Genomic DNA, 27,089 nt, shown 5'->3' on the forward strand with positions numbered 1-27,089 from the left:
CATCATTAGTCAGGTTAAAAAATAAGGAATTTTAAAATGTGTATTTTAATAATGATTATTCATGATTGTATTTATCACTCTCAACTATTAATTACCAAATATATTTGCTGGGCGTAAACCTTTTGTATTTCAATAAAACATAATAAAATTATTTACTTGACAATTTCACAGGGAATTGAAATGGTACCTAATATTGCACTTAAGCTCATCATGATACTTTAAAACTGATATAAAGTTACAGTTGATGATATCAGCCATAATGAAACTGAAACAAAATTACATTTCCTAGATAATGAATGAATTATTTGAATCTTTTTAAATTAAAAAACTATCACTGTGATTTGGCCCTTAAGATGAGAAAGTTCCTTAAGACTCTAAGGGGAACACAAACAAACAAAACCCCCACAAAAGCAATACCACATCTCCATCCCAAACATAAAGCTTCCCTCACAGCGCACACATTCCAAGCAGCAGAGTTGATGTCACCAGTCACTGACTGACACAATCTAAAATTAAAAGGATGCAGAGTACATAGCATAGCAAATGATAGACACATTGGAAATTATAGCAATAAATGTTTATAAAAGTATTGAAAGCAAAAAGATACTTGTTTCAATAAATACTGAGAAATGAAGCTTGAGATTTAAGAAAACAAAATCAGAATTTTCTAATATCAGAATGTTATTTTGGAGGAACACTTACCTACAAAAGTAAAGACAAAATCTTTACTAGAATAAAGTTTTAAAAAGTAGGCTTAAGCGCCAAAAATATCTCATGGAAAAACAGCAGAAATAACCAGCAAAGGAATATTTTTACCTTTCTCTTAACATAATTAACCCTTATCCTTCAACTCTTCAAAGACAAAACAGTAAGATGATACAAGTAAGATTTCAACATGGAATGTGTTTATTTTTTATTTTTTATTTTCAGTACAGTATTAAGAGGTCATTTAAATACTTAAAATAAAGATATTTGAAGAAAAACCCAGAGGATTCAACTAAGTAAAGAAAAACACAATCTTATCAGTGGATAAAAGACAAGTATTGAATGACCGTAGGATCTTCAGAGTAGCATTCTCAAGAAAATGCATATTCCTGGGTCACCTAGTGGGGAATGTAGCTTAGTGTGGTGATTCTCTTCCTATTCTTTGTTTTGTGGAACATTTTAGGCAGATCTCAACTACAATGGACAGCTTCACTGACAGACAGGTAGAATTAATTTTTTTAAATTAAACACGCAGAGAACCAAGTCAATGTGCTTTAAAAACCTCTATAATTTTCTCTATAATTATAGATCAGTAGGCATCAAGTCATACTACAGTCCTAAATATCAACCCTCTTCCATCCTTTTATATTTCCTCTCCAAATCAACCAACTGTAATTATCTGACACAGTACAGGGGACCATGGAAACAATTGGTAGGCAGTTAAATATTGCCAGACATGTAAAAAAAATAAAATAATCTGAAAATAATTGAAAATTAATTATGTTTCACAAAAAGATAAGTAAAACTAGGAGCAGAAGCTGCTTTTGGTGTGGAGTGAAAAAAAGAGGGGGGAAAAAAAGCAGCCTGCTACTGTGCAAACTAGAATACCCTGATTTCTGGAATGCATGTTCTGCTTCCCTCAGGCATATTTCTGGAGCAATACTGGGAGGTGGGAACATCTAATTTAAGATGTCCAGCCACCAGACCCTATTCCACTATTTCAAAGTCCATTTTGTTTTCATGCTAGCTCATATTTGTTAGTAATTTAGTAAAGAAAAATTTCCATGCGCTCCATTCTGATAAATAAATTTTCTTTCCAATGCCAGTCAAGGAAATCCTGACATAACTAAAGGAAGAGAGTGGAAGCATGCAGTTAATTTTAGTTAAAATTCCCTGCAGGTATGTTTACACACATACATACTAAAATATTTAAGCACATACATGTGTATATACCTACACACACGTAAGCATTTGAGGTTCTTTGCTTACAATATTCCATCTCATAAGATCCATGGATTTTTAAAGATACATACACTGAGATGGAATGTGTTAAGTCAAGCAGCTAAACCCAGACAGAAACAAACACAGGTCAGGTCAGTGATTTTTCTTCCTTGGATCGTATGAGCGAGCACAGCTTCTTGCAGTGCTAAGTGTTTGGGGACTGGAAGCTGTCACATTTTGGTTCCAATGCAGTAACACATTAAACCAGTAATCTAAATTTCATAAGCTGCACCTTTAAACTCACGCAACACTGTAAAGGCTTACACACAACTTCCCAGCCAGCAGAGTCTGATGCCTTTCTCCTTCCATCTTCCAGCCAAAAATGACTGTTTCAGTGAAGAATTTGGGTAAAATGAAAACAATTTTCTCATTTGCAATCACATGACCAGGAAGTAGAGTGGGTCTGCAGCAGAAGCTGAGATTCCCTGATGCAGTGGGTATTTAGACAGTTAAATACCACTTGAACATCTCCACATTATTCCCATAAGGAGTGCATTTATATAACAAGCAGACTGTGGCACGCAACCACAGTCTAAGGTCAGCAAGGAGCTTTCTCTGTGCTACAGAATCACCCCTCTTGAAAATTCAGTATATTTACGCATTTTTAAAATGAAAGTTTCCAGGAGGTTTCATGCTTAGTAAGGAGTGTGGAAATTATTTCATACTGTAAGCAAACTGTCAATTAAAAAGGGAAAAAATTCATTTTTAAATCAAGCTATGTAACTGGACATCAAGCTACTTATATTTTGGATTTCTATTAGAGAGATAATAAATGGTCATGTTTAATTTGTTGAAATAATGGCTAGCAAGGTAAAGCAATGTTCACATAAGTGAAAGAGATGCTTCTTAAAAGTGTATGAAATTAATGATTCCCACCCACAAAAACTCCCCAAACAAATGGCTTAATAAGGGAACTGTTACAAGCTACAAAACTCGATAGAGGAGATTAATATACAGCTCAGCATCCAAGTCACTATGATATTTCAGTACACTAAAAATTATATCTATTTCATCGGCACATAATATTAAGACGCATGATGTTGTTGGACCAATTTTTTACATAGGCTAACAAAAGTTACAGACCTTGTATATCTTGTTATCTTGGTAAAATAAAGAGGATTTCTGAGGCTCAGCCCTCAATACTCAGTTAAGTTATACTGCCAGCAAAAAGCTGAGCATATTTCCCTTAGTGCTATCCTTAATCTTATATACCTTCAGATACAAAGCTTGGACAATTTTGTGTAATATGTTGAAATTACACTACCTGGCTAAACAAACTGTCCAAGAATTGCTAATAGAAATGTGGTCAGAAAAATAAAGTCTAAAGCAGATTTGTACTTAAAAGAGAGAAAAATAAATCTACAAGAGAAGTGGTATAAGCCCTAAAGAGCAGTACATTCTTTGAGGACCTCCAATATTATACTATTTTGACGTATATGAATGCTTTTCTTGGAATGTACAGAAAACCATTTCTCTTAAACCAAGACAGAGAATGAATTAAACAGGGGTTTATAGGTCTCAAGTTGAGGAGGATTTCCCATCAGGTTCTGGAAAAACAAAAATCATTACATACAGACACTAACCAGTTTGCAAATCAGGACATAAAATGTCTCAGATTATATAAAAGTATACTCCAACTTCTCCATAACAGAAGTCAAAGCTAAGGCCTCACAATTCCAGTTATTAGAAATAGCATATTCTCTTTACTAGGCCACCACTTGAAACCAGCTACTCAGTGTTTTAAAGAAGGAATCTTATAAAAAGCTGGTTGCAGTGCAGTTCTTTGCAATATGTACCCAAGTACAGACAGATTGCTTAAAAGTGTTAAGTGTTATAACAGAAACTGTTAAAGAAAATGCAACATAAAAACAAAATGCAGCAAACTACACTGCCTGAAGTGTCTTCAGGGTCCTCATACCTACTAAAGTTCACTACACAAATTAAACATCATGAAGTACAAATTAACAAACCACATGATTAATAAAATCTGTTCACTTTATATTAAACATCTCTACTCTGATTACAGAATGTTTAGGCCCTCTGTAGCACAGAGGAACTCTTCCCTTTGTATCGTGGGCAAGGTTCTCATCTCGAACGCTCCTGTGCCAACTGCCCGGTTATTTCAACAGGTTCTGCAGCATCGCTGTAGCGTAGGTAGGGCGAGCTTGTCTGCTTGCAATTGCGTTTTGGAGATACTGGATGCCTCCACAGCGTTCCCAAATCTCTTCAAACTGTCTCGGTAAAATTTCAGCACCTCGCTTTCGGGTTAAGCCAGTCTCTTCAAGGTTAAGCTCACACATATCCATATCATCCTTACCTGAAATGGTAAAGGGAAAAAAAAACATATTTTACATCATTGAAAGATCCCATCAATAAAAATTAGATCCTTGTTAATTACATTTCCTCTCTGTAGATCTGGTTGACTGGTAGACTTCAGAGCTTATGAGGAAGTCCTCAGATACAGACATTTTTCAGTTTCCTGTTTTTTTGTTACACAGAGAACACTAAAACAGTATGAGAATAAACTAGTATCAGATGGTGCAATTGACAAAGCTGTGCTTAAACAGCAAGCAAAAAGGAATAAAGGGAAGAAGCTGAAAGATCATAATCTTGATATATTCTTCTGAAACCCATTACAGGATGACAACCACATTTGGATTACACATACCTTCAGTTTCAGGCCACTTCACAGTGAACTGCTTTACTTATGGTTAATGTAGCAAAGCAACTAAGAATTCCAGACTTTGGATCAAGTAGCTAATCTGTCAGCCTACCACACAAAACAAACAGTGTTTACCAAATGGGACCAACATAGGCAATCCACTGAAACTATATGCGTAGCTCACAAACTAAATCATAATCTTATTTTTAACAGGTACTCATGACAGCAGTACTACTTTTAGCTATGGGCTTTGGCACTGAATAGCAACAGTTGGTATAAGGAATTCTACTTAAAATAATTTGCAGAAAACAAACTTTTGTTGCTAGTAAAGCATAATCCTGTACTGAAACAAATTGGCTATGGCCTTTCTTCAGTGTCTAAGTTAAATACAAAATCTCAAAAATCAGAAGCGTAAGAAGCATTTCCCCAGTGTTTTCTCCCCTGTTCCTTACCCTCCAGAAAAGGAGGATACATTTCACTACCAGATAAATCTCTACCTGTCCATTGAAAAATTTATTTTCAATTTTTAAGATTAAAAAGCTATTTTCGCATACTAAGTAGCATAAATAGGGTAAAAGCATCAGCTTGCTATTAGCCCCATGCTATGGACAGACAATGTAACATACGCATAAATCATTTTGATGCAAACTCCTACTAATTCTTTACAGAATTACAAGGAATTACAAAGAATTACAAAAAACAGTATAATAATGAAAAGACCTTTCCCAGATAAATTGTGATGTTTTATCTTCACAGTCTCCAGTTCAATGAATAATCTGAGGACTTGTAATAATAAAACCGTTTCCATTTGATTTCCCACTCAGCCTCCCAAACTGAAGTGCATGTAGAAGTAAAACATAGGACCAGTTACATGTCCTAATGATATTCTGAAACATTTGGCCACCATCAACAGCAGCCCAAAATCCTCAAATTCTGCCCAGATAAGAACTGCTGATGAAAAAAAGAAGAAAAAAAAAAAAGGATACAACTTGGGGAACTTGGAACTTCATCTTCTTTTCCAAAAGTTTGTCATCAACTTTGAACCTTCTTGAAGTTTCAATACCAACCTGCTACAAGCAGAATGGGTGCCTTGTCAGGGTGAAGCTCCATTTGCCGAGCAATCCAGGGCCCATCGAAGTGTGCATACCACCAGCCCTTCTTCTTGTTCTGGGGGTCTTTGTACTGGTCCGCGGGGCGGATGAAGGGAATGCGGAAGTAGCGCTGTTGTCTGTTTATTTCAATCTCTTGTTGTCTGCCTGGTAGCTGGGCTGTGGGGTTCTGTTGTGCTATCATACAAAACATCCCCCCAGAAATAGGTGAACAAAGCAATTAGAAAACAAGAAAGCTATATTACTTCCTTTATTTATCAGCACATTAAAAAACAAACAAACAAAACAACAAAACAAACAAGAAAACAAATAACCCCCCCCAAAACCCAAGAGATTCTCTCTCAAGGTTATCTGAAGTCTCAGCAAACCTACAAAGTATTCCCATCTCATATAATGTGTATTCTGTTAATTGCAACAGCTAAAACATTGGTCAGAAATGGCTCATGTTAACTGCTGTACATGTTGCCCAATGGCAAGTTTAAACAAAACTAAGTAAATAAAATAACATATTCTGCTTTTAATCAATATTTAAGATAAAACTTCCCATGTAAAATTACTTACCAACCAGAAACATTTATCAGTAATTGCTTTAGTTCAGTCCATTTCTTTGTAAATAAAGATCACAGTGCACAGAAGCATTTTCAGTTGCAAACATACAAAAGCATCACTTGATGTTTGACAGTCAACACAAAAGGATGTATAATACTGTTAGAAATTACTAATTTGTTAATAGAAATGTTGACAATAAATAATGCTTATTACAAAGCTGCCACCAAACAATTTTCTGCCTAGATTTCTAGAAGTCAAAATCTGGCATTAGAAGTAATTTCTGGCTGCTTTCTTTTTTCAAGGAATTTTTTATTTCAGACCATTAAGATCAGCTGACTAAACTTCTAAAGGAGAAAGTTACATGAAATTTTTTGAAGTTTCATATATAATTTTGGTAAATATTTTCCACATGCATTTTTGGACTTTTTGAGTTCCCCATATTTCAGACTCTAGAGAGAAACTCGTTTTCAAATAAAAGCAGATACTCTCTATGTTAATTCATCAAATGATCAACCTTCTTAATCTTACATATACACTATCATAATTAGTTTTAAATAGTAAATGCTCTTAAAAGCAACATCCTTTCCTTTAATAACTACCCCTGCAAAAGTTTGCTAGTGATCTTGTTTTAGTGGTTTACACCACTGTTACAGATACCCTGCTTAAGAACTGCAATAATCCATTGGTTGCTAAATGCAATACAACACAGAACCTTCACCATCTCTACAGAAGGAAATCAGGATTAACTTTTATACATTTCAGCATAAAAGGAATAATTAAAAGTGAATTCAATTTTTTTCCTTGTCTATTGAGCAACAAAGAGAATTTCTGAGCTAACATTTATTAATATGAAAAATGACAATTACTTTTAATAACTTATTTTTACAGTCATGAACAGGACTAATATAGAGTAGCAACTACACCTTGAATTTTCTTCTGCCTAGATTCAAGCAAAAATAATTTTTCTAAACCTGAAGAGCAGAACCTTAACAAACCCCTATATGTCATACACATCAAATCTCCTTTTTTAATTAACAACAAACACAGAAGAAAAAGCACACAGATTTTAACAAGTGAATGTTACTTTTATACATCAACTCTGATAAAACACACACCTTACAGGAAGATAGAGTATATAAAAAACTAATTTAATTTTATGCATTGTCTGAACATTTATCCCAGCAGATCAGTACTTAAGTATTGTTGAATACTTTTTGCACTGCAATGGTAATTGCTAAGGCTCATTTCTACCCCTAGGCATATCTAAATCTAGAGAAAAGGGCAAATCTAGAGAACAGGAATGCTAAGCAGCCAATGGAGCCTCTATTGGTGCTATAGAACTGTGGCTCTCTATTCAGAAGAAACCATCACCTGAATGTTAGTTTGTGTGCTAGGAAAATAGTTGTTACATTATGTTGATTCCAGAGTTTTGCTACAACAAAAAGCCATGTGCAGACAATAAAAAAATGCTAGAACAAGAATGTTTTTTTGGGTGTTGGGGGCTGTGGAAAAAAACAGGAGATTATACCTTCCAATAATTTATGTAAGAAGGTTATTTCATTCTCCCTTCCCATGACTCCTCAAATGGGTAAGATTTCATGAAGACAAGTACATTTTTAAATTACTAGAGTAATGTATAATTCCATCAGATGAATAACATTGTCAAATTATATATTTTTTTTACAATTAACTTCTATGTGTACATGTGTAGCAAAACACTGGATTGCTCAATGTTAGTATAGAGCTCTCAAGTGTTCCTATTCTTCAAAGTTAGCTTAAACAACTGTCTCCTCACTTACTTGAGTTGCTCAAAAATGGTGCAAAATCTGTGAACAAATATTACATGTTGAACAAAACATGAAAGTGCTGATCCCTTGTAAGTTATGGTTTCATTACAACATCAACATTTTTCACCAATGCTGATAACAGACAAATGGGAATTCTAGTTACAACATAAATGCAGATTCTAAGTGTTTCTACTCATTTTCTACTTCTATTTTCATCGAGATTTAACCTCAAAATTAATCACCTTAATAATTTGCAATTCCTGTTACAAAGCTTCAGTGGTATATATGCTAAGCCCAAATTGCTCTGACAAATTTGCTGGTTAATTAATGTAGTATTTTAGTTTTTTGACATTTCTGCTAGGAAAAAAATTTCCAGAGCTCAGTCAATACCAGTAATAATACAAAAACCAGTGCTTACCTTCTATACTGAATGTATGAATTTAAATAAAGTATACTTATAAAATTACATTAAAGGATACTGTAAAACTACATTAAATCAATGAAGAGATGTAAAGAAAAAACTACATCAGTTGAAGCCCACATCCACTGACACCAGAAAGACTTAGCTTAAACATCTAAGAAATCAAAATTTCTTCTTACTACCTTCTCAGATGACTACAATACATATGTATGTGAAATGCCCCTGTGGTATAATTATTTGCAATGCAAACAATTATACTGGCATTAACATTAAGAGTCTCTAAAGGTCACTATCAATTTCTTCTGAAAATATTATGCCATATTTCAATGAAGCTAAAAAAATACAATGAAAAACACTGAAAAGAATGCAGCAAATAACTCAATAAAAGTGATAAGAATATGAATATTCTCAGTTTTGTGTGCAAAAATCCAACCATCATCTGCTCTTTGATACTTCCCATCAGCAACACTGTGTATGAATATTTTACCCATTTAGCTCCAGAGAGAATGTTCAAAGCAATTTACCACTTGGCAGAAGTGCTTCAAATGCCTTTTCCTGCCATTTAGTCACAAGCTTTCTTAGGCACCTAAAACCACATTTCAGCCACAAGGACCCATTCTTTGATAATATCTCCTCCAGGGGGTCCAGATTTTGCCTGCCATATATCCATACTAAAATTACCTGAAAACCTCAAAACTCAGGTAATGCTCAAGCAATGCATAACTCAAGTAGATGAATCAAGGGAAGGAGGTGCCTTTGCACACGGAACTGAGATTACCTAGGGCACCTGGATTCCCTGGGATGTTTATTCTCCATGTCCCAGGACAATGCCTTAATCTCAGGCTCCTACGACTTTGGGGAGAGCACTTTCTCCCCGTCTTCGCTTTGTCTCTCCATGAACTGTGTGGCAGGAACACAAATATCAAATATAATGGAACCAAAAGACAAAAGGAATGATCTGACTATATTATTCCATGCATTTACTGCGATTACATAAATTTCTTAGATTCCTTTTATACAGATGATCACCAGACTTTTGAGGTAGGATGTTGGGAAAAGAGTAACAGTCCACTCTGTAAATATCACTCCAGAAACCAGGTATGGAATTTCCAGGTCTGGCAGTCTTAAACTCCCACACTTTCTTGATGAATGCAAGAGAAACTTACTCTGATTAGTGTGTTGCTTTGTCAATAAACACCTGCCTGTGAAATCAGTAGAATGAGGGGTCTAAATAGAAAGCAGGGTCTAAGCAAAATCTGTCACCCCATGAGCCAGAATTACAGTATCAACACTCAGATTTTTTAAAGGAGGATGTAACATGATGTATGTAAGCAGTGATGTAAATGACAGAATTAGTAGCACCTTTTAAAATTATCTACATCTATGTCTACATGGCTATATATTATGAAATACTAAAGTAGCACAGCAATGAACATTTAACAAAAATGCCAGCACCTGCATCAGCAGATCAAGAACTCTTTTTAACAGATGTCAGCTAGATGTGAGAAAAGGTTTTAAGAGAGAGCTGTTCAGCATAAGTAGCTGGGTCTACTGAAAGTGTTTTAATTTCTGTGAAGAATTTGCCAGTTCCAATCTTTCCAAAATATTTACCTTAAATCAACATAAGACACTCCTAAAAAACTCCAAGTTTCTTCAACCTAGCAAACCCAGAATCCATTCCAGAAATGTTCTCTTTAGAATATTATCACCAAAATTACTATAAACACAAAACTATCTCTCCTCACCATAGTCTGTGACGGATTTGGGAGCACGCTGCTCTGTTTCTGCATTGCGTTTCTTATTCTTGGATTTCCAAGCATGATACACCTTTAGCCTTCGGTGGAACTCTTCTCTGCAAGCTGCCAAGAGTTCAATATCTATCCCAAAAAAAGGAGAAGGGGAAGGCATGAGTGAGAAAAGTCAGAAAAATCATTTATTAAATGCTTTTTTATATTGATAAGGTGTATGATTGGAGATCAAGTTGTGACACTAATATGATAAAATGTAATATAAAAACCCCTCACTCGCTGCAGCACAGGGCCTGTATTTTATGGCCCAAAAAGTCCCTCAGAGTTTGATGAATCCTTTTCTGCTTTAGAGTAAAGGCAGTTCCCAAAGTAGCTGCTGTACTGGGACATTTGGAGCAGTAAAGTGCTACAAACATTTCTGTTGACAGTATCACAATACAAGCAGCACAGAAAGAAATTTTTAAAAAAAGGTTAAATTGCACTGCTGAACATTATTTCTGCAACTGAAAAAAAAAAGAAAAACAGAAATTTGACTGCTAAGATTTGTATTCTTTTTTCATGTACATATTTTAATTCTTCTGAATTTCATTATGCTAAGAATTGAATGATGACAAGGCTTTTTCATTAGTTATCTCACAGTATCTAAGCTGGCTTCACAAGGAAAGAACTCCACTTATTACTGCACCATCTACATAGCTGAAAACATTGCTCCAGTCTTGCATATGTAAAAACACTGAAATAGAATGAGTTAGTTTCCAATCCAGGAAGAAATTCTGAGTGATCTTAAATCACAAATTAACCAACTGCTTTCAATAAGAAGCAGGAAGAAACAGTAATATCTAAAAGAGGAATATTTCTTATCTGTTTCTATTTTACAGCATTGAGGCCAAGGTGATTAATGTCCCACTATAAGCTTCCAAAAAGAAGTTACACATTTTGAAAATGAAAGAATAATAGGAATATCTAAGACAGAACGTATTTTTGCTTTCTTCGTGATCTGGTGACAGCAAGAAGTGATAGCAAGAAAATTCTTAGAACATGTAAATTCTAGGTAAAGCATAATAACTACTATTCCCTCTGTGGAAGTACATCAAACAGAGTGAACTTAATTAAGAAGTTATAACATGTATTTTATGCCCAAGATGTTCATTATCATAAATATATAATCCCTAAAAGACATAACAAAGGAAATTCTGTTTCCTTAATATGGAAATAGCTTTGTGTATTGTTCTTCTGGGGGTAAGAGAATTTTTTAAATTAATATGTCATTCACTCAGACTCATGTAAACTTTTAATCTTTGTTATAGGAAGAAAGTAACACTTTTCGTACAACTACAACTTGAACTCTTTCTCAGAAAAAAACAAACACTTACCACAGGAGGTGTTGATTGTATCACGAAGCTCTGCATATTTCCACTTACTGAGATCATGCTTCTTAGTACCAGCAGCAGCTTTTGTGGCTTGCACTGCAGGACCCCTGCAATTATTTTTAAAATATATATGTATTTTTTCAAGTATTAAACAGGAATTGTTTTAAGAAGAGGAAGAGATCCCATGATCAATAATGTGCCATATTTATTACTACACAGACAAAATACCATAGTATTTTCAAGATGTTCAAATTATCAAGAGAAAATGAAAATATATTTTATGCTCAAAATCATATCATAATCTGATTTGCCTCCTAAAGGTTAAAAGGAATTGTCATTGATACTTTTCATGTATGGAAAGACACATATTCTGAGTATCTCATCCCACTGATGTACATTTTACTTAGCGAGAACCAAGATGCAGAAAGCAAAGACTGACAATAGACATTTTTAGTTCCATTCAAAAAACAGACAAGGAAAAATATTCCTGAAGTAGAACAACGAGAAGGAAGAAAAGGCATTTCCTCTGCTATTTAAAATCATTGCTAGGACAAAATCATTGCTCCTAACCTCGAGAAAATATTCTGTCTTTGACAAAAGCCTAACTTGAGAAAAGAAACCAAATTAATTCAATATTGGCTATCTAATAACAGCAATATTTATTCTGGGGTTGGGGGTGATGATATTGATCATCAAGATATATCAGGGTAAAAAAGACCACTTGGACTAAAGGCTGACCAGTAAAAAAAGACTCATCAAAACCCAGTATTTTCCAAAGGCAAAAGGTCTTCACCATGTAGGTAATACACATGTAAGGCAACAGCAAATGCTGTGAGAAATTATTACTAAAATCTCAATCATCTTCAGGAAAATGTACAAGGTTTTCATGTACTAAACAAACATTAGATATAAACATAAGCCTGAATTTCTTTTTTTCTCCAAGAAATGCGGTATGGGTAAGTGGAAGAACCCTCCCTCAGGAACAGCAAACCTCCTGTGGATTATTAGCTTATAAAATAAGTAGAAAATACTGCAATGTTCAGTGATGATCAGCACACCTTTTAAACACTAAGGAATTCAAGAGCAGACACAAGATTTAACCAGTCTCTGCTCATGACTAAGAACAAAAATTGAATTCTTTCAGGATCTGAGGGAATTTCTTGAAAAGAAACTAGATCCTTAACAAGGTAGCAAAGTTCTTGATGCAATAAGAAAAAAAAGGCTTTTTTCATTGGAAGGTCTGTTTGTGCAGTAATATCTTTGTGGGACAGGCACAGTATTAATAGGTATAATCTAGTGAATATTATTTTAACATTTATTTTTCCATAAAGGTCTCATGTGGTACCGTGAAGTTTTATGTTTATTTTCCTTTTTTAATTAGAAGGTTATAAAAAACTATTATAACCTGAATTTTTTCTTTATGCAGATACAGCAGTTTTGAAAGCAGAGATAACAAATGCAATTTAAATTTCATTGAGTAAACCTAACATTCCTCTTAATAACAACGGAACCATCTCTTCAGTATAATTAAAACTACAGAATCTTGCTGTTGGAGTAGCAGCTTAATGCCTACTCATACTACTAATCCGAGTCCACACACAGCTTCCAGTTGGAGTTTGAAAGTTGAACTTAAAAAGTTGACTTAGAACTACTCATGACTGTAGAACAAATAACTGGACAAACTTCTTCAAAATATATACTTTAATATTTTGTTATTATTGGCATACTTGTAGGACATTAAGGATTCCTGATAAATAATTTCCACTGCCTGGTGTCTAACCTTTTCTAGCCTAATTTGACAAATCCTAAGGATTTTCCTTATTTAGCAACATTACCCACCACTCCAAGAGTTTGCTGTCTAATTTAGCACAACAGAACTAGGCTGTACCCTCTCTGGTTAAACTAGTAATCTTTAAGAATGCTAATCCAATTGAAAGGCTTAGTCTTTCTATTAGGATATTACTCTGCACTCTGAAGATCACTTGCTTGTTTTCTACAGGACTTCAAGCATAAGTCTGGCAGTAAGAGGAGCATCACATTTGACATTCCATCTTCACTGCTCCATATGAGAGTTATGTATCATAAACAGTGTTTTCAGACTAAAAATACAAAAGATCAGTCTCATGTCAAAAGTTTCCAGTGTATGAAAAGTGAGACAAATTTATTTAAACAAGCAGATACTGAGAAGTATTGCATTTTGAATTCAACCAGAACACAGAGCCTGATCTGGCCCCAAATTTTTTTCATCTTTTTGTACATTAAAAATTGGCCACTGTCATTGGAACTATGTCAATATATGCAATACAATATGGCCATTTAAATTCACATGCTACCTTAATTACACATGATGCGGTTTATTCCTATTCTTAAAATAACACTGCAGGAGAAAAATTTAGTTACCAGCTGCATTCCAATCATCCATGATACCACTAGAAAATCCATTAAACATGTGAGACTGAGCATCTTCAGACTATATATACATAGCTTAGTAACTTGTTAAACAACAGATTCACTTTCAAAACCTCTAAACATTTTTTCTTCTTCTGTAAGGTTCATAAAATCAATGTCAAAGGTTATTTCTACCATCAAGTTGCAGAAAACACTTTCTAATTACTTGCTGATATGGAAGACAATCACAAAAATTTCTTTGAACAGAGTATTAGTATTTTACCAACTAGTATATTCAGACCAAAACCTGTATTTATCTTTTCTTCTGCATCATGCATAAAATCTCACATTACCATTCAAGAAATCCCAGAAATGGATTTTGTTTGGATATCGTAAGAGGATGTTTAATATGGTCTTACCACGGAAATTTTCAAAACTGCTTTTATTTTAAGAGAATTCTAATGAGAATATTTTGTTATTAAATGCACCAACAATTATATTACTGTTAAATTGCTTCATTAGCTTTGTGCTGAATCTGTAGAAATGTGCCTTTAAGAGATGTGGAGCCTTGTGCTCTGTTTATCACAAAGGTGAGAGGAGAAGAAAGCTGGAGAAGCATTAATGAAATTACAGAAAATTACAGGGTACATGAACGGTTCTTATTCTTTTTCAATATAATAAATTAAATAGCAAAGAAGTAATTGCTGAAAAAAATTGTAAACGCAATTTATCTGAAAGAAAAAAATTACTTATCTGCTTATCATTTGAAAAAAAACCCAGATTCCATTACTTTTAATTCCACAATAATTCAACCCATTTAATGTGTGATTTGTTTTTAGAAAATGATTTATTCACTGGTGTTATACCTTCTCACCTACCTAGACAGTATTTCTGACATTTCTGTGGCCATTTGTTCCCTACAAGAAAATTGGTAAATGAGCATAAACCAAATACATGGATATAAAACCAGCCTTTATAACCGTGAAAGTGTCTTGACAATCAAACTGAAATTAAATTAAGTGCACAGGAAACAGCTACTTATTTTAAATTATTTCCATTCAGACACACACACAAACATATATATATATAATATATATATAGAGATATAGATTACATGTAGATATATATATATATATATATATATACACATACACACACACAGAGTCCTGATTCTGTAAAGAACAATAAATCACGCAGGGCAGTGAAAAATGGATGGTATGTGAAAAACTTTAAAGCAATTATATAATAATTTTTGAATAGATGTTATTTGGTATATTTGATTATTTAAGGGTTTATTAGATGTAAGCAAAGTAGTGAATATAAGGCATTAAAAATTGATTTAGACATTACAGATGCATACTAACAAAGATTAATATGGGGTGTTAGTAAATAAGAGGACAATATCAATTTCTTTTGATTGATTAATGTGGCTTTTATCTATTAGAGCATTCAAATGGAAAAAAATGCCATACGCAGTCATTTGTGGCTTTGTTCCATTGGCTCTGCAAATAGAAGACATTTAATGTTAGACAAACTACTACCTAGTTAATATTTTAATATTCTGAAGCAAGATTATTAAATTTTTCTTTCTAATTATTAAATTCTTTATTTTTGAAGCAAGAAAAGGTGGGTCATAGCATTTCCTGCTCTCTCACATCTTCTTTATTATCTTATGAATTTTTATTATTATTTTTAGCTGATTATATAAAACTCTTTTTTCCCCACAAACTTTCTCATTCAATTATGACTTAAATTATAATCTGGGAAAAAAAATGTACAAGTGAAAGCTTCCCCCGGCCTTTCTCCCCTGTCCAATCTTTCAAAATCAGAGACTTTGAGACACACTACTGATCTATTTCATGCTTGGATAAGCATATCACAAGAAATAACAGCAATCCTCCTGTAGCTGCTCTGGGAACAGGATGGGTGCTTCTTCATGCAAGCTGTGAACAGACCCCAAGTCTAACTGCTGTACTGGAAACACACAGGTGAGCACAGGTAGCACTATCTATGCTACACTAGGACTTATTTTGATTGTTCCAATGCAAAACCCAGGACAGATACACTCACAACAGTCTCTAAGACTCGTTTTCTTTTGATGTTATATGCCATACTGTATGTTTCAAAAAGCCACATAAATGAAAAAAAACTGCCCAATTGAAAGCAGATACCTACTATTTAAATTATTTTTTTACTTAACTGCTAATCATTACCTTTAATTTACCCCTGGGTGCAGTAAATCACGTATTACACATCCTTTCAAACTGTGGATGAGTAGTAAAATTGGATAAAGCTAGAAGAGGTCCAGCAGATCCAGCACAGAACAAGCACAAATGAAAATCCTGGATCTGCTGCCAGAACAAACAACTTTTCTTCTTTGACAGAAGCCAACAAATATATTTTTCAAGGAAACTGTTAATACTTATGCTTCTTGAAATATCTATGAAAGCTATGAAAGTGAATACAGCAAGGTATTGTGAAAAAAAGAAATAAACTACAGGCACTCAAGTTCAAATATGACAACACAAAAGTGTCGCATATTTCTTAAAACTGAGCACATAAAATCACCCTTTTCTTCCTCTTTTTGCTCAACAGTTACAACCATACAATGGAAAATACCCTTTTATTCATGCCAATATGTAAGAATGAAACCATTTTTTACAAAACTGTGAAAACACTGTAAAAGCAGTTATACTGCATGAATTCAGTATGAAGTCACACATGCTTTATCTTATTACAGCAAAATTTAGCAGGGAAAGTATATATACTTATAGAAAAGTGAGTGATTTTAGTGCATCACAAGCTAATATGTCAGTCTCAAATGTAGAAGACCGTAGACTATAACTTCTTTAGACTCTAGCAAAATTTTGATTGGTATAATATAAAAGAAGTCCTGAGAATTTATGATTTAATTATTGAATTACATCACTTGTTCTAACCAATAGTTTTTATTTCACTGAATTTCTTTAGTTGCTACCTTTAAGGCAACTCTTGAAATTATGTGAAAATCATCTGATTTCAGTAGAAGATATTGGGGCCTGGGTAAGGTTTTAGTTTGATTTGAAACAAGCCAAAATAAAATCAAATATTAAATTAAAAGCATTCTATTCACGTTTTGAATGTGCGATTAACTATTTGAAGTAGACTTCAGAAACAAGGAAAAAAAATTTGCCAATGAGATAAAAAAGATCTCATATAAGCAGAAAAATCTATCACTTCTTTTCTAGATTTAGGTATTATCTTGCGCAAGAAATTATTTCCATCTTTATGCTAACGTGTTCAGACCATTCAGCATTTTCCAAACACTCAGAAGGGTCTTCAGTCACCTACCAGCTGCACAGCAGAACTGTGCTAGCTACACAGCAGAGAAAGTGGCAGTCAAAGAGTTATGATGACAATTAGTTCATCCATTCTGGGATTATACAAGAAAGACCAATGCCAAAATCACCTACGAGCAGTAGGAAACACAGTGGAGATTAGAACTTCACTGACAGAAAAGTTACTGAATTTTCTGAGCTCTTGTCTATTGCTTCCCCTCTTTCATATTTAAGAGCACTCTGCCAGGTTGCAACACTAGAGCGACTTTGTGTTTACCTTCAAAGTATTGCACCAAAATCCAGACAGGGAAAGTGGTGAGGCACTGGAACAGCCTTCCCAGGGAAGCTGTGGCTGCCCCATCCCTGAAGGCGTTCAAGGCCAGCTTGGATGGGCCTCCGAGCTACCTAGTCTAATGGAAGGTGTCCCTGACCATGACAGGGGGCTGGAAAGAGATGATCTTCAAGGTCCCCTTCCAACCCAAACCATTCTGATTCTGTGAATGGAGCATGTCAGTCTCAATTAGAGACAATATGACAGCGACTGCAGAACTAAGGGAAAAAACACAACTGTTTCAGTGGAACTGTCTCAAAGTCAGTATTGACCATGACAAAAAAATTACCCACTTATCTCAAGCAGGCATACAGTTATTAAAAAAAAGTATACATCTAGATGAAATTTGGGTAGCAAAAGAAACACATCTAGGAGCTTGAAATTTCATGGCAACACAAGGGATTTTCTTGCACTCATTTCAACAACAACAGCAAGCTGAATAGAGTCATATTAACGAAGTCACCAATTATGCGACCATGTTCACAGGTCACTTTATGCAACTTGACCAGTAAGTACCATTTTTACTAGAACTTCTAAGTTGCTTCTAAGACATCACCTTTTACACATGAAGAGTTCTTGCTCTGCAGACAGGCAGTGTGGTTCTGTGTATCAAAAGTTAAGCTCTTCTTATCGCACATCAAAAATTGACACAAAACAAGACTAACACTTAACATTTGAACTCATCTATATCAGGTATTTTCATTCCACTTGAAAAAACTTACCAGTCAGGGCCCAGAAATTACTTTTATTTCTGCAGTCAAAGAGAGCTACTTGTTTAAAAAAAAATCCCACACAAATTCACTGTAAAAATGGAACCATCAAGTCCTAGCAAAGATGTATTTTATTATTACTTACCACTGAAGAAATTCTATTCCCTACTTTAAATGAGTCATAAAAATCAGAATTCTAAGTTTGCCATCATTGTTAGAACTCAAAAAAAGAAAGACCTGCAGTCATATCCACAAGCACCTACAAAATTACTGATGTAGCAAGATGCAAAATGAAGAAAGTCTAATCAAAAGCAATCTAACAAATTTCAAAATTTAATTTGAAAAACATTCTAATACACTGACTTAAAAGCTCCATTTAATGAACTCAAAGTTCCATTAACCAAACAAGAGCATAGCCTTCTCAAAGGGATCAGGATAGGGAGAAAAAAACTACAGAGAGGAAAACGTTAACTCCTTAACTCCATACCTGCGCAAACCTAAATCGAGCTGAGCTTCATCACTGATGAGTTCTGCCTCGCTCTGGGCAATCCTCATTGCAAGCTCATGGTCACGACGCTCCTGTTCAAGCACTGCCTGGTGCTGCGTTTCCTCCTCTCGTTCTCTAGCTAGCTGAGCCTCAATTTCAGCCTGTTTGAGAATAAGACACCTTTAGCCTTACCCAATAAAAACCAAAATGCTACAGAAGCAGTATTTGAAAAAAATGCTATGTTGTATATTAGCTTTTGAAAACATGTACAGTTTACAGAAATGAAAAATTAACAGCATTAGTATTTAGTTTGACCCAAGCAAAATGAAACAGCTACAAACTGAATCTTGGTTTTCATATAGTTTATCAAATATTGTCCGCCACTTATATTAACTTTTTTAATAAAGTGCCAAGTAATTATTATTTTTAATATATGAATTATTTTGTTCATTATTATAAAAATTAATGTTCAGAAGTTTTCAGAATCCTTAAAACTCAAATGAAACAGAGACTGTGGCTGCTCCTCCATAGCACTAGCACAATACTTCCTTGATATTCTGCTCTTGGCATCACAGGACTTTGTAATAGGCACTACTTTGGATATAGGTCTGTATTTCATTTTGAAAAGGGATTAAGACAGACACTGGAATTCTCTGTGGAACTGATCTAACTTTGAATTTAAGCAAATGGTAAAAATTCCAACTTAGTGCAGTGCAGGAGCAATTCAAATATACTGCCTCTGCAGAGCCAAACAACAGCAGCAGTTTACCATCATTATTTCACAAAAAGCCTTGCACACACAGTAAATAAAACGGGACCATCCAATTCATACCTTCAAAAGGCACATACACCAAGTTTTAGCAGTGCCCAAAAATTAACAAAGGAAACAAAGCTGCTTCCCACCCATCATTGTGAAGTTGCACCACTAAAACACTAAAAACTGTACTGTTACACCAGTGACTTTACCTTATGAATCTCATTTTAGATTAGCTGATAAAACCATCCACCAGGAGGAAAGATAATGAGAAAGGAACTGTATGTGGGAGAATGAAACACCTTACAGGATTATGTATCCACTTGGATCCAAACACAGCATTTTAAAGTAAAAGTGTAAATTACATTCTGCATTGCAGATATCCACAGCTCGGAAACCAAGAAACATTGATAAAGACAATCACTATAGATGTTCTTTTTTCGTAAGACTTCTATCCCAGGTCACCCAAGCAATCTCCAACAAAAAAGGAAAAGAGGGATATAGGATCCAAACACACCTCCGAAGGAGAGCTCATTATGAAATCAGTAAGAATTGTCATAAATCAAGGGGAAAGGTGGAGGAGTAGGGTTTGAGCTGCATGTATTTAGTGTACATGAATATAGCCAAAGGAGCTACCAAGGACAGTCCTGCATCCTCTCATTATTACCAGTACTCTCAAAGTGTTTGCAGTTAAACAAATAAATAACACAATCAAAGTCGAGATGTGACTTTAGTATAAGAATGCCAAACTTTCCTGACATGGACCACCCACAAAACCTTCAAAGGCTAAACTAGGATTCTCCAACGTTGCATATTTTTAAAATAACTTTTAAAACCCTTTAAAAACAGATGCGCCTCCATTCAGAATACTTGAAGTTGCATAGGAACTAGAAATAGGTGATCTGTCTTGGCATATCCTAAACATGACATTTGCCTTATATTTACTAATAAAGCAACATTGGTGAATGACTCTGAGAAATGCATTTATAGAAAGAAGCCATTAGACTTGGTGGAGTACATAAGCTACAAAAAAGATTTATAAATAAGTAAATAAATACAAGAAAACAAACACACAACCCCAAAACCATCACAGTAACAAGAAATCCCCCAAAGCCACACACAGCTAACGCATTAACCTGAATACGTTTTTCTTCTTCTTCTCTCTTTTTTCTCTCTTCCTCTTCCTGTTTTCTCTTTGCCTCAATCTCAGATTTCCTATTACATAAGAGGAGAAGAAAATGAATGCGTGTTATTATGACACAAGTGAACAAGAAATAGTAAGAAATACAAAGTCTCTTTCATAAAACTGATTGGTAGTCCAGAAATCAGTACAGTTCTGATGACAGGATACTACATGTAAATTATGAAATTTTTCAAGTTCATCTGTATTTCCAGCTGCATCATATAATTTCTTCCATATGCTCTTCTGTCCCTTGCCTTATAAATCACCGGGAAAGGAAATGTTTCAACACTGCACAGAAATACAATCCAAATTACTCTCTAAGTGAAAGTGTATCAAAAACAATTTCATTTAAAAGCCTTCCCTGTTTTCTTCTCAATCTATAACCAGCAACTTATTCAAATTCAAGACTCACAGGCGTCTTTCCTCTTCTTCCTTCCTTCGTTTTTGGTCTTCCTCTTCACGTCTCTTTCTTTCTTTTTCCATTTCCTCCTGGATGCGTCGTAGCCTCTCTGCTTCATCCTCTTGCTGCTTCTTCTTTTGCAGTGCACTCAAAAGCTGCTCTGAGCTTTTAACTAAAGCATCATATTCTTTCTGTATCTGTTCTCTAGTCATTATAGTGGTCTGCAAAAATAATAAGAGGGTAATTCTTTTTTTATTTGTGCTTCACTTTTGAAAGCATATATTAAAAAAATATTAAGTGAAATGAGATCACTGAGCACTATACTTAAAACATTTATACACCTCAGGCTTGGGAAGCTTGAGTCCATCCTTCCCTTTCTTTCTAAAATCCTGAGGACCCATTCCTCTCCCCTCTCCTATAAAACCATACAAAATCATCTTCATTTCATCACTGAAATTAACTTAACTTCCTCTCAAAACATACCTTCATATTTTAAATCTTACCATTTTAAGAAACAGAAATTAATTCTTAACATGCTAGAATGGAAATTAAGGCCTTCCCTGTGTATTTTGCATTGTGCTCTTATCTTCTTTAGAGGTTATTTACAGCTCTGCTTTTATGTCTTAGCATAAAATAGTTTTTCTTAATATTTCTGCTAGCACTCAGAAAAAATACTGCACTGTGTTGTGACTAACTTTTTCTAAAAAGTTATTAGTAACAAATTACAGGTTGAAAATGCTTCAAAAATAGCCTTTGCTAGACACACTTTCAAACCTTATTGACAGGTACAATTTAATTTCATTTTACAATTCACATCTTACTAATAAAACTGCATTATGGGGGTTTGCTAACCTTTTCTGATAGTGTATCATGATAGAGAAGCCTAAGTTGACTTCTCTATCATTGACATGATAGAGAAGTCTACCATCTTTTCAACAGTGATTTTAAATAGAGAAGTCTTAATATGGTACACTAAGAAAGCTATAATATTGCATGAAACATGAATTCAAGAAACCAAAATTTTTCTAATATTAATAAATGCCAGTGTGCTTTCATTTTGTCTTTGTGCTTCTGTGGTAAGAAAGAGAGGACTACAGACCTGAAGCATAATCAGCAAGCTGAATTCTCTTTACTACCAAGTCTGAAAAATCACATAACCGGAAATTTCTTTATTCCGTAATAAAAGTCTTTATTCTGTAATAAATGCCTTGTTTCAGCCCCTATTAAGTTAAATTATTGGTAATGGTAATTGGTATTCCAATAATGGTAAAAATTGTAATTGGTATTCCAATAATGAAAGCAACAAACAACTTATTGACAACGCTTGTCTCATAATATCAACATGCATTTTTTCTTTAAAACCTTCAGTGCCAATTTTGACACACAGATACCAAAGCCATATGCACCTATTTTCAGGATTCACTTCAGTCATATTTACAGATAGTTTTAAACAGGAATTACCTAATGACTGAAAATTAAGACCACTATATTAAAGTATATTTTCTATTAAGAAAAATGCATTGGCCTTCTCCTTTAGATGAAGCTTTTAAAAGATTCCAGTAGCAAGATACTATTTCTCTCATTATTATCACATACCTTAATTTTGGTCATTGATGCATCAATAGAAGCCTCCAAGTCCTTGACCTGCTTGCTTGTCTCTGCTTTTCCCTCCTTCAGAGCACTTACTACTTCATTAAATTTATCAAGTCTCTTCTTCAGTGTACGTACTTTTATCAGGCCATCAATGCTGTGAAGGTAAGACAGCTTATTTGCTTATTTGAAATTACTTTAGAAGGTGATATTTTTAAAACTCCACAAGTCACTCATGTAAAAAAGGTAGACAGGGAGAGAAGTTATACCTTCTGACAAAACTCTCCCTCTTCTTGAAATTCGAACATTATCACATCAAGTAACTAAGCAATGGAGCCTTTTCCAAGCACTAACTAAAATTACTTAGCAAACAGTGTCTCAAAGTGGAAAAATGCATATTTATTTAATATTTGAAAATTAATTTGGGTTGGCTTTTTTCTCACAATAATAAATGGGTACTAATGATTATTAGTATCCACTAGAGGATTTTAACTGGAAGGGATAAAGGCTGAGTAGTGCTACTTATTCAAAGAGCAATAATGGAATTAATCAGATAAAACTCAACTACACAGTATTACACCCCAGAATGAACACTGTCATTACACCCCAAAGGACTGAGAAAACAAGGCTGGGGAAGAGTTCAGGAAAACTCAAGAGTTTTTTTAAGAACCACTATTGAAGGCCCCACACAGAAGTTACAACTCTGCAGACAATCTTCCTAAACAGATATCACTGCACTGGGATTTGCAAATCAACACACAAAAGTAGAAACTAAATCAAATCATTAAAGATGAGCACCAATTAGCTCAAAAAAAAAATGTCAGAAATGCCAAGATTCAAAATGAAACATAATTCTCAAAGGATGTAAAAGAATTTATGAGAAGCCCGCAACTAGAACAGAGTTGCGTCTCTGTCAAAGAACATTAAGGTGTCAGCAGAGCTTAATTATTGAAGTAGTTTTTCCATCAGTATTCCCTGCAATCAGATAATGGAATTAATTTCATGACGAGATAAGACAGTTATTATTTCTAAGACAAAAATGAAAGGGAGCCTATATAGGAAGGAAGGTGTGAACTGGTAAAGGACAACGATTAACGAGCTTAAATTAAATCAGACAGACTTAATAAAAAATTTAAAAAAAAAAGGTTGTCACTGAAGGATTTTATGAACAAAGAGATAAAGAAACATCTTAGGAAAGGTTCAGATTTCATCTATTCATCCTTGGGAAAGACTGAAGGAACACAGAACCTCTCAGTCTCCTTTAACTGTACTTAGCATCACTTTATGATTTCAGATATATTTAGTTAAATAAAGTAAACCTCCTCTTACAGTTCCAAGGAAATATTATTTAAAACACTTTCTTCAACCAAGGAATATCGTCTTACCGTGGTTTGTGCTTTCTCTTGCAAAGCCACATACGAATAGTCTTTTGTATTTTAATGCAGGCACTGGCTCGATATTTTATCTTATTTTTCACTGTAAACACACAGATTGAATCTTAATGTTTTGTACAGTTTAACACAACTTCTATCTTCCTTACACACTTGATGTCACAAAACTGTATGCAGACTATGTGTGCTTGAGAGCTTTTTCTATATTGGAACCACAACATTTAAGAAACAGAATAGCAAAATTCACAACCTTGGGCCAGGCACAGAGGCTCCCACCCAAACCCAACAGGAACAATGAAATGTGTGCACACTCATACACCCCTCCAGACCCACAGATACCAGTAACTTTTGTTAAAAGTTAGAGCAATCCCAAGATTTTAGTGTTACAATCTCTGATGTTTGAAATCTCATAAGAATTCAGAAATCTTATTTGCTTCACTATAAACAGTAACAAATAATAATCAATCAGTCACAGACTGTGCTGGCCCAAATGCACAGCCATGTGTGCACTGGCATAAGGTCTTTATGATTTTCTTCTCCATTCTAATGCAGTTTTCACCTTCCGTGTTATCAGAGATTGCTGACATTCCGCATCAGACCCTTCCCCATCTCCCAGCTACCTTTTCTGAAGCACACCACAAGTGCCAATCTCTATTCCACACCACCTTATTCCTACTCAGCAAAGTAACTTCAAGAAAAATCCCACCAACCTTGAAATCAGTTACTTAGAGTTCAGTATGTATCTGCTATACATGTCCTTGGCAACATTTCAAGGTGTTAATAATTGCTTTGCTGTATTTTTAACCAACATTTTGAGTTAATAAAAAATAAAACACATACATTTAATCACCGAGAGAGAACACCATTGAACTTTTTTCCAACGACTGCAGATAAGCCAGCGATTCACTCGTTTAACCAGCTCTGCCAAGTGATCCGGGTCAGACTTCATTATCTGATCGAACTCTGCAAACTAAATGACAATTAAAACAAGTTTGACATATTAGGAGGACAGAGAGTGTTAGACATTATTGTTTGAAATCATGCTGAATTAAAATTTTTAACATAAACTGTATGTCATTATATCAGCTTTCAATTAAAGTCAGCAGATAATTTTATTACACTTTGTTGTTTAATGATAACAGAAATCACAAGTGTGGATTTTTTATATGTTTGCTGTATGGATGTCCAACACTTGGCATTTTGAATAATATAACCGTTTACTAAACACCAAAAATACTTATTGTCAATTTTTTTTAAATCAATTGTTTTTGTACATCCTGGAAATGAACTCTATCTACCGCAACTTCAAGACACATCTAATTATATATCTGTGGAAAAAAATAAAAGCTGAAAGCACTTCTCAATTTTTAACCTTTGTGTAAGTTTCCCACTGAAGGCAACATTTTCTGAAAATCCTGCACTTCTGCTTTTCAGTAATTATAAGACAGGAAGAACATTTTTCTGAGATTATAATAATTTTCCTTTCTCATCACAATAGCTCTCAGCTTCATCTCCTTACCCTGAATAGAAGCAGCAATGCTCAGAATCACGGAAGGAGATTTCAGTTATAAACAGGTTTTACTTGAAAATATTTCTTCTTGGCTCTAACTTCATCTTTTTAAAAGTCAACATAATTCTTGTAATACAAACATTGCATTAGAAATACTGTAGCATCAGCAACAAAGACTATAAACTCAATTGTATCCATACAATTTTTGTGGTTTATTTCAAAGAAAATGAACAAAATTATTTATACAAATCCTTGGCAACCTTATTTAGGTTGGCCACACTTTTATCAATGTGTTAAACAATGTCACTTTCAAATGTCCTTTCAAATGGAAATTATTCTAAGATTCATAATCATGAACTCCAAGAAAAAGATTACCTTGCCGGGTCTAAAAAACACCTTGGTTAGTCCGAATTTGTAATCATTTTCATTCAGTCCCAGGGCTTTAAATAGGGCCTGAAACACAGAAAATAGAAAGGATTAAATTCTGCCTCCTTCAAAAAAACATGAAAAGCAACATCACAATATATTTTCTCTTGTGGATGATACAGAAGAATTATTTTCTTACTTTGCAAAAAAGCCTAGGGTCCAGTCGAGCCAATTTTTCAGGCAAGTATTTCTTGTACATATTGTATAGTTCGTGAAATGAAGCTCGTGATGGGAAACCACCTTGCATCAAATCCAGAACTGACACCATCCCTAAATTCACAGACACATACACAAAACCTGGGATCAGTAACATGCAAATTAAGCAGTGAATTTTATGATAAACAGTAAGTAGGTTTATGACATAAGACTCAGACACTGTTCAGAGACTAAACCACAAAGTTCAGCTGGGATTTCATCAAGCCTGTAGCATTTTTTGATTATGTGATCAGTCACAAAAAGTTAATACTGAACACATGAGAAAAGCCCATAAGGTTTTCTCCCTATTTGAGAGGTAAGTAACACTCAATCATCCATATGATTTTTCTTCTAATATTTCTTCCAAAACCTTTTTTCTTTCTCAGCAGATTTGACATTTTCATTTTTAAAGGGAAGACAAAAAGACCCAAATCGACACCCCAAACCACCAAATAATGCATAACCAGGCATTTATTTTAATCATGTGAATGGTACTTGTGAGACGTGGTGCAGATACAACCTCAAATACATGCGCAGGGCAGTCCTAGAACATTTAGTGCAGTTGAAGTACAAAATATCAGCTGCTAAGATATAACTTCAATGTCCCGAATAATGTTACTACATTTTGGTTGCAAAAATAGGATATCAGTAAATCCCAGACACTGTCAGTAAGATTCAAATTACTTCAGCAGCACAGGCTATATCAGTTTTTACCCACTATTTTACATACCCCTATCCACAGAGGCTGCAGATAAGTTTTTAAGTTAGATCTTAA

At 34.4% G+C, this 27,089-nt stretch overlaps 1 protein-coding gene across 1 annotated transcript in view; it reads right to left on the minus strand.

The window, feature by feature from the left end:
• Positions 1–902: 902 nt before the first annotated feature.
• The window catches only part of MYO6 (myosin VI), a 102,409-nt gene continuing 76,222 nt past the window's right edge, over positions 903–27,089 (minus strand). Inside the window, exons 21-32 of the mRNA XM_030944459.1 lie at positions 26,259–26,389; positions 26,069–26,146; positions 25,024–25,153; positions 24,178–24,268; positions 22,799–22,949; positions 21,215–21,423; positions 20,756–20,834; positions 18,866–19,026; positions 11,636–11,739; positions 10,260–10,391; positions 5,716–5,934; positions 903–4,303 (exon numbers count right to left, since the gene is read on the minus strand). Of these exons, the coding sequence (XP_030800319.1) occupies positions 4,104–4,303; positions 5,716–5,934; positions 10,260–10,391; positions 11,636–11,739; positions 18,866–19,026; positions 20,756–20,834; positions 21,215–21,423; positions 22,799–22,949; positions 24,178–24,268; positions 25,024–25,153; positions 26,069–26,146; positions 26,259–26,389 (1,685 nt within the window). The 3' untranslated portion in view covers positions 903–4,103. The remainder of the gene's footprint in view (positions 4,304–5,715; positions 5,935–10,259; positions 10,392–11,635; positions 11,740–18,865; positions 19,027–20,755; positions 20,835–21,214; positions 21,424–22,798; positions 22,950–24,177; positions 24,269–25,023; positions 25,154–26,068; positions 26,147–26,258; positions 26,390–27,089) is intronic.

Source organism: Camarhynchus parvulus, chromosome 3, assembly GCF_901933205.1.
Source record: "Camarhynchus parvulus chromosome 3, STF_HiC, whole genome shotgun sequence".
NCBI lineage: Eukaryota > Metazoa > Chordata > Aves > Passeriformes > Thraupidae > Camarhynchus > Camarhynchus parvulus.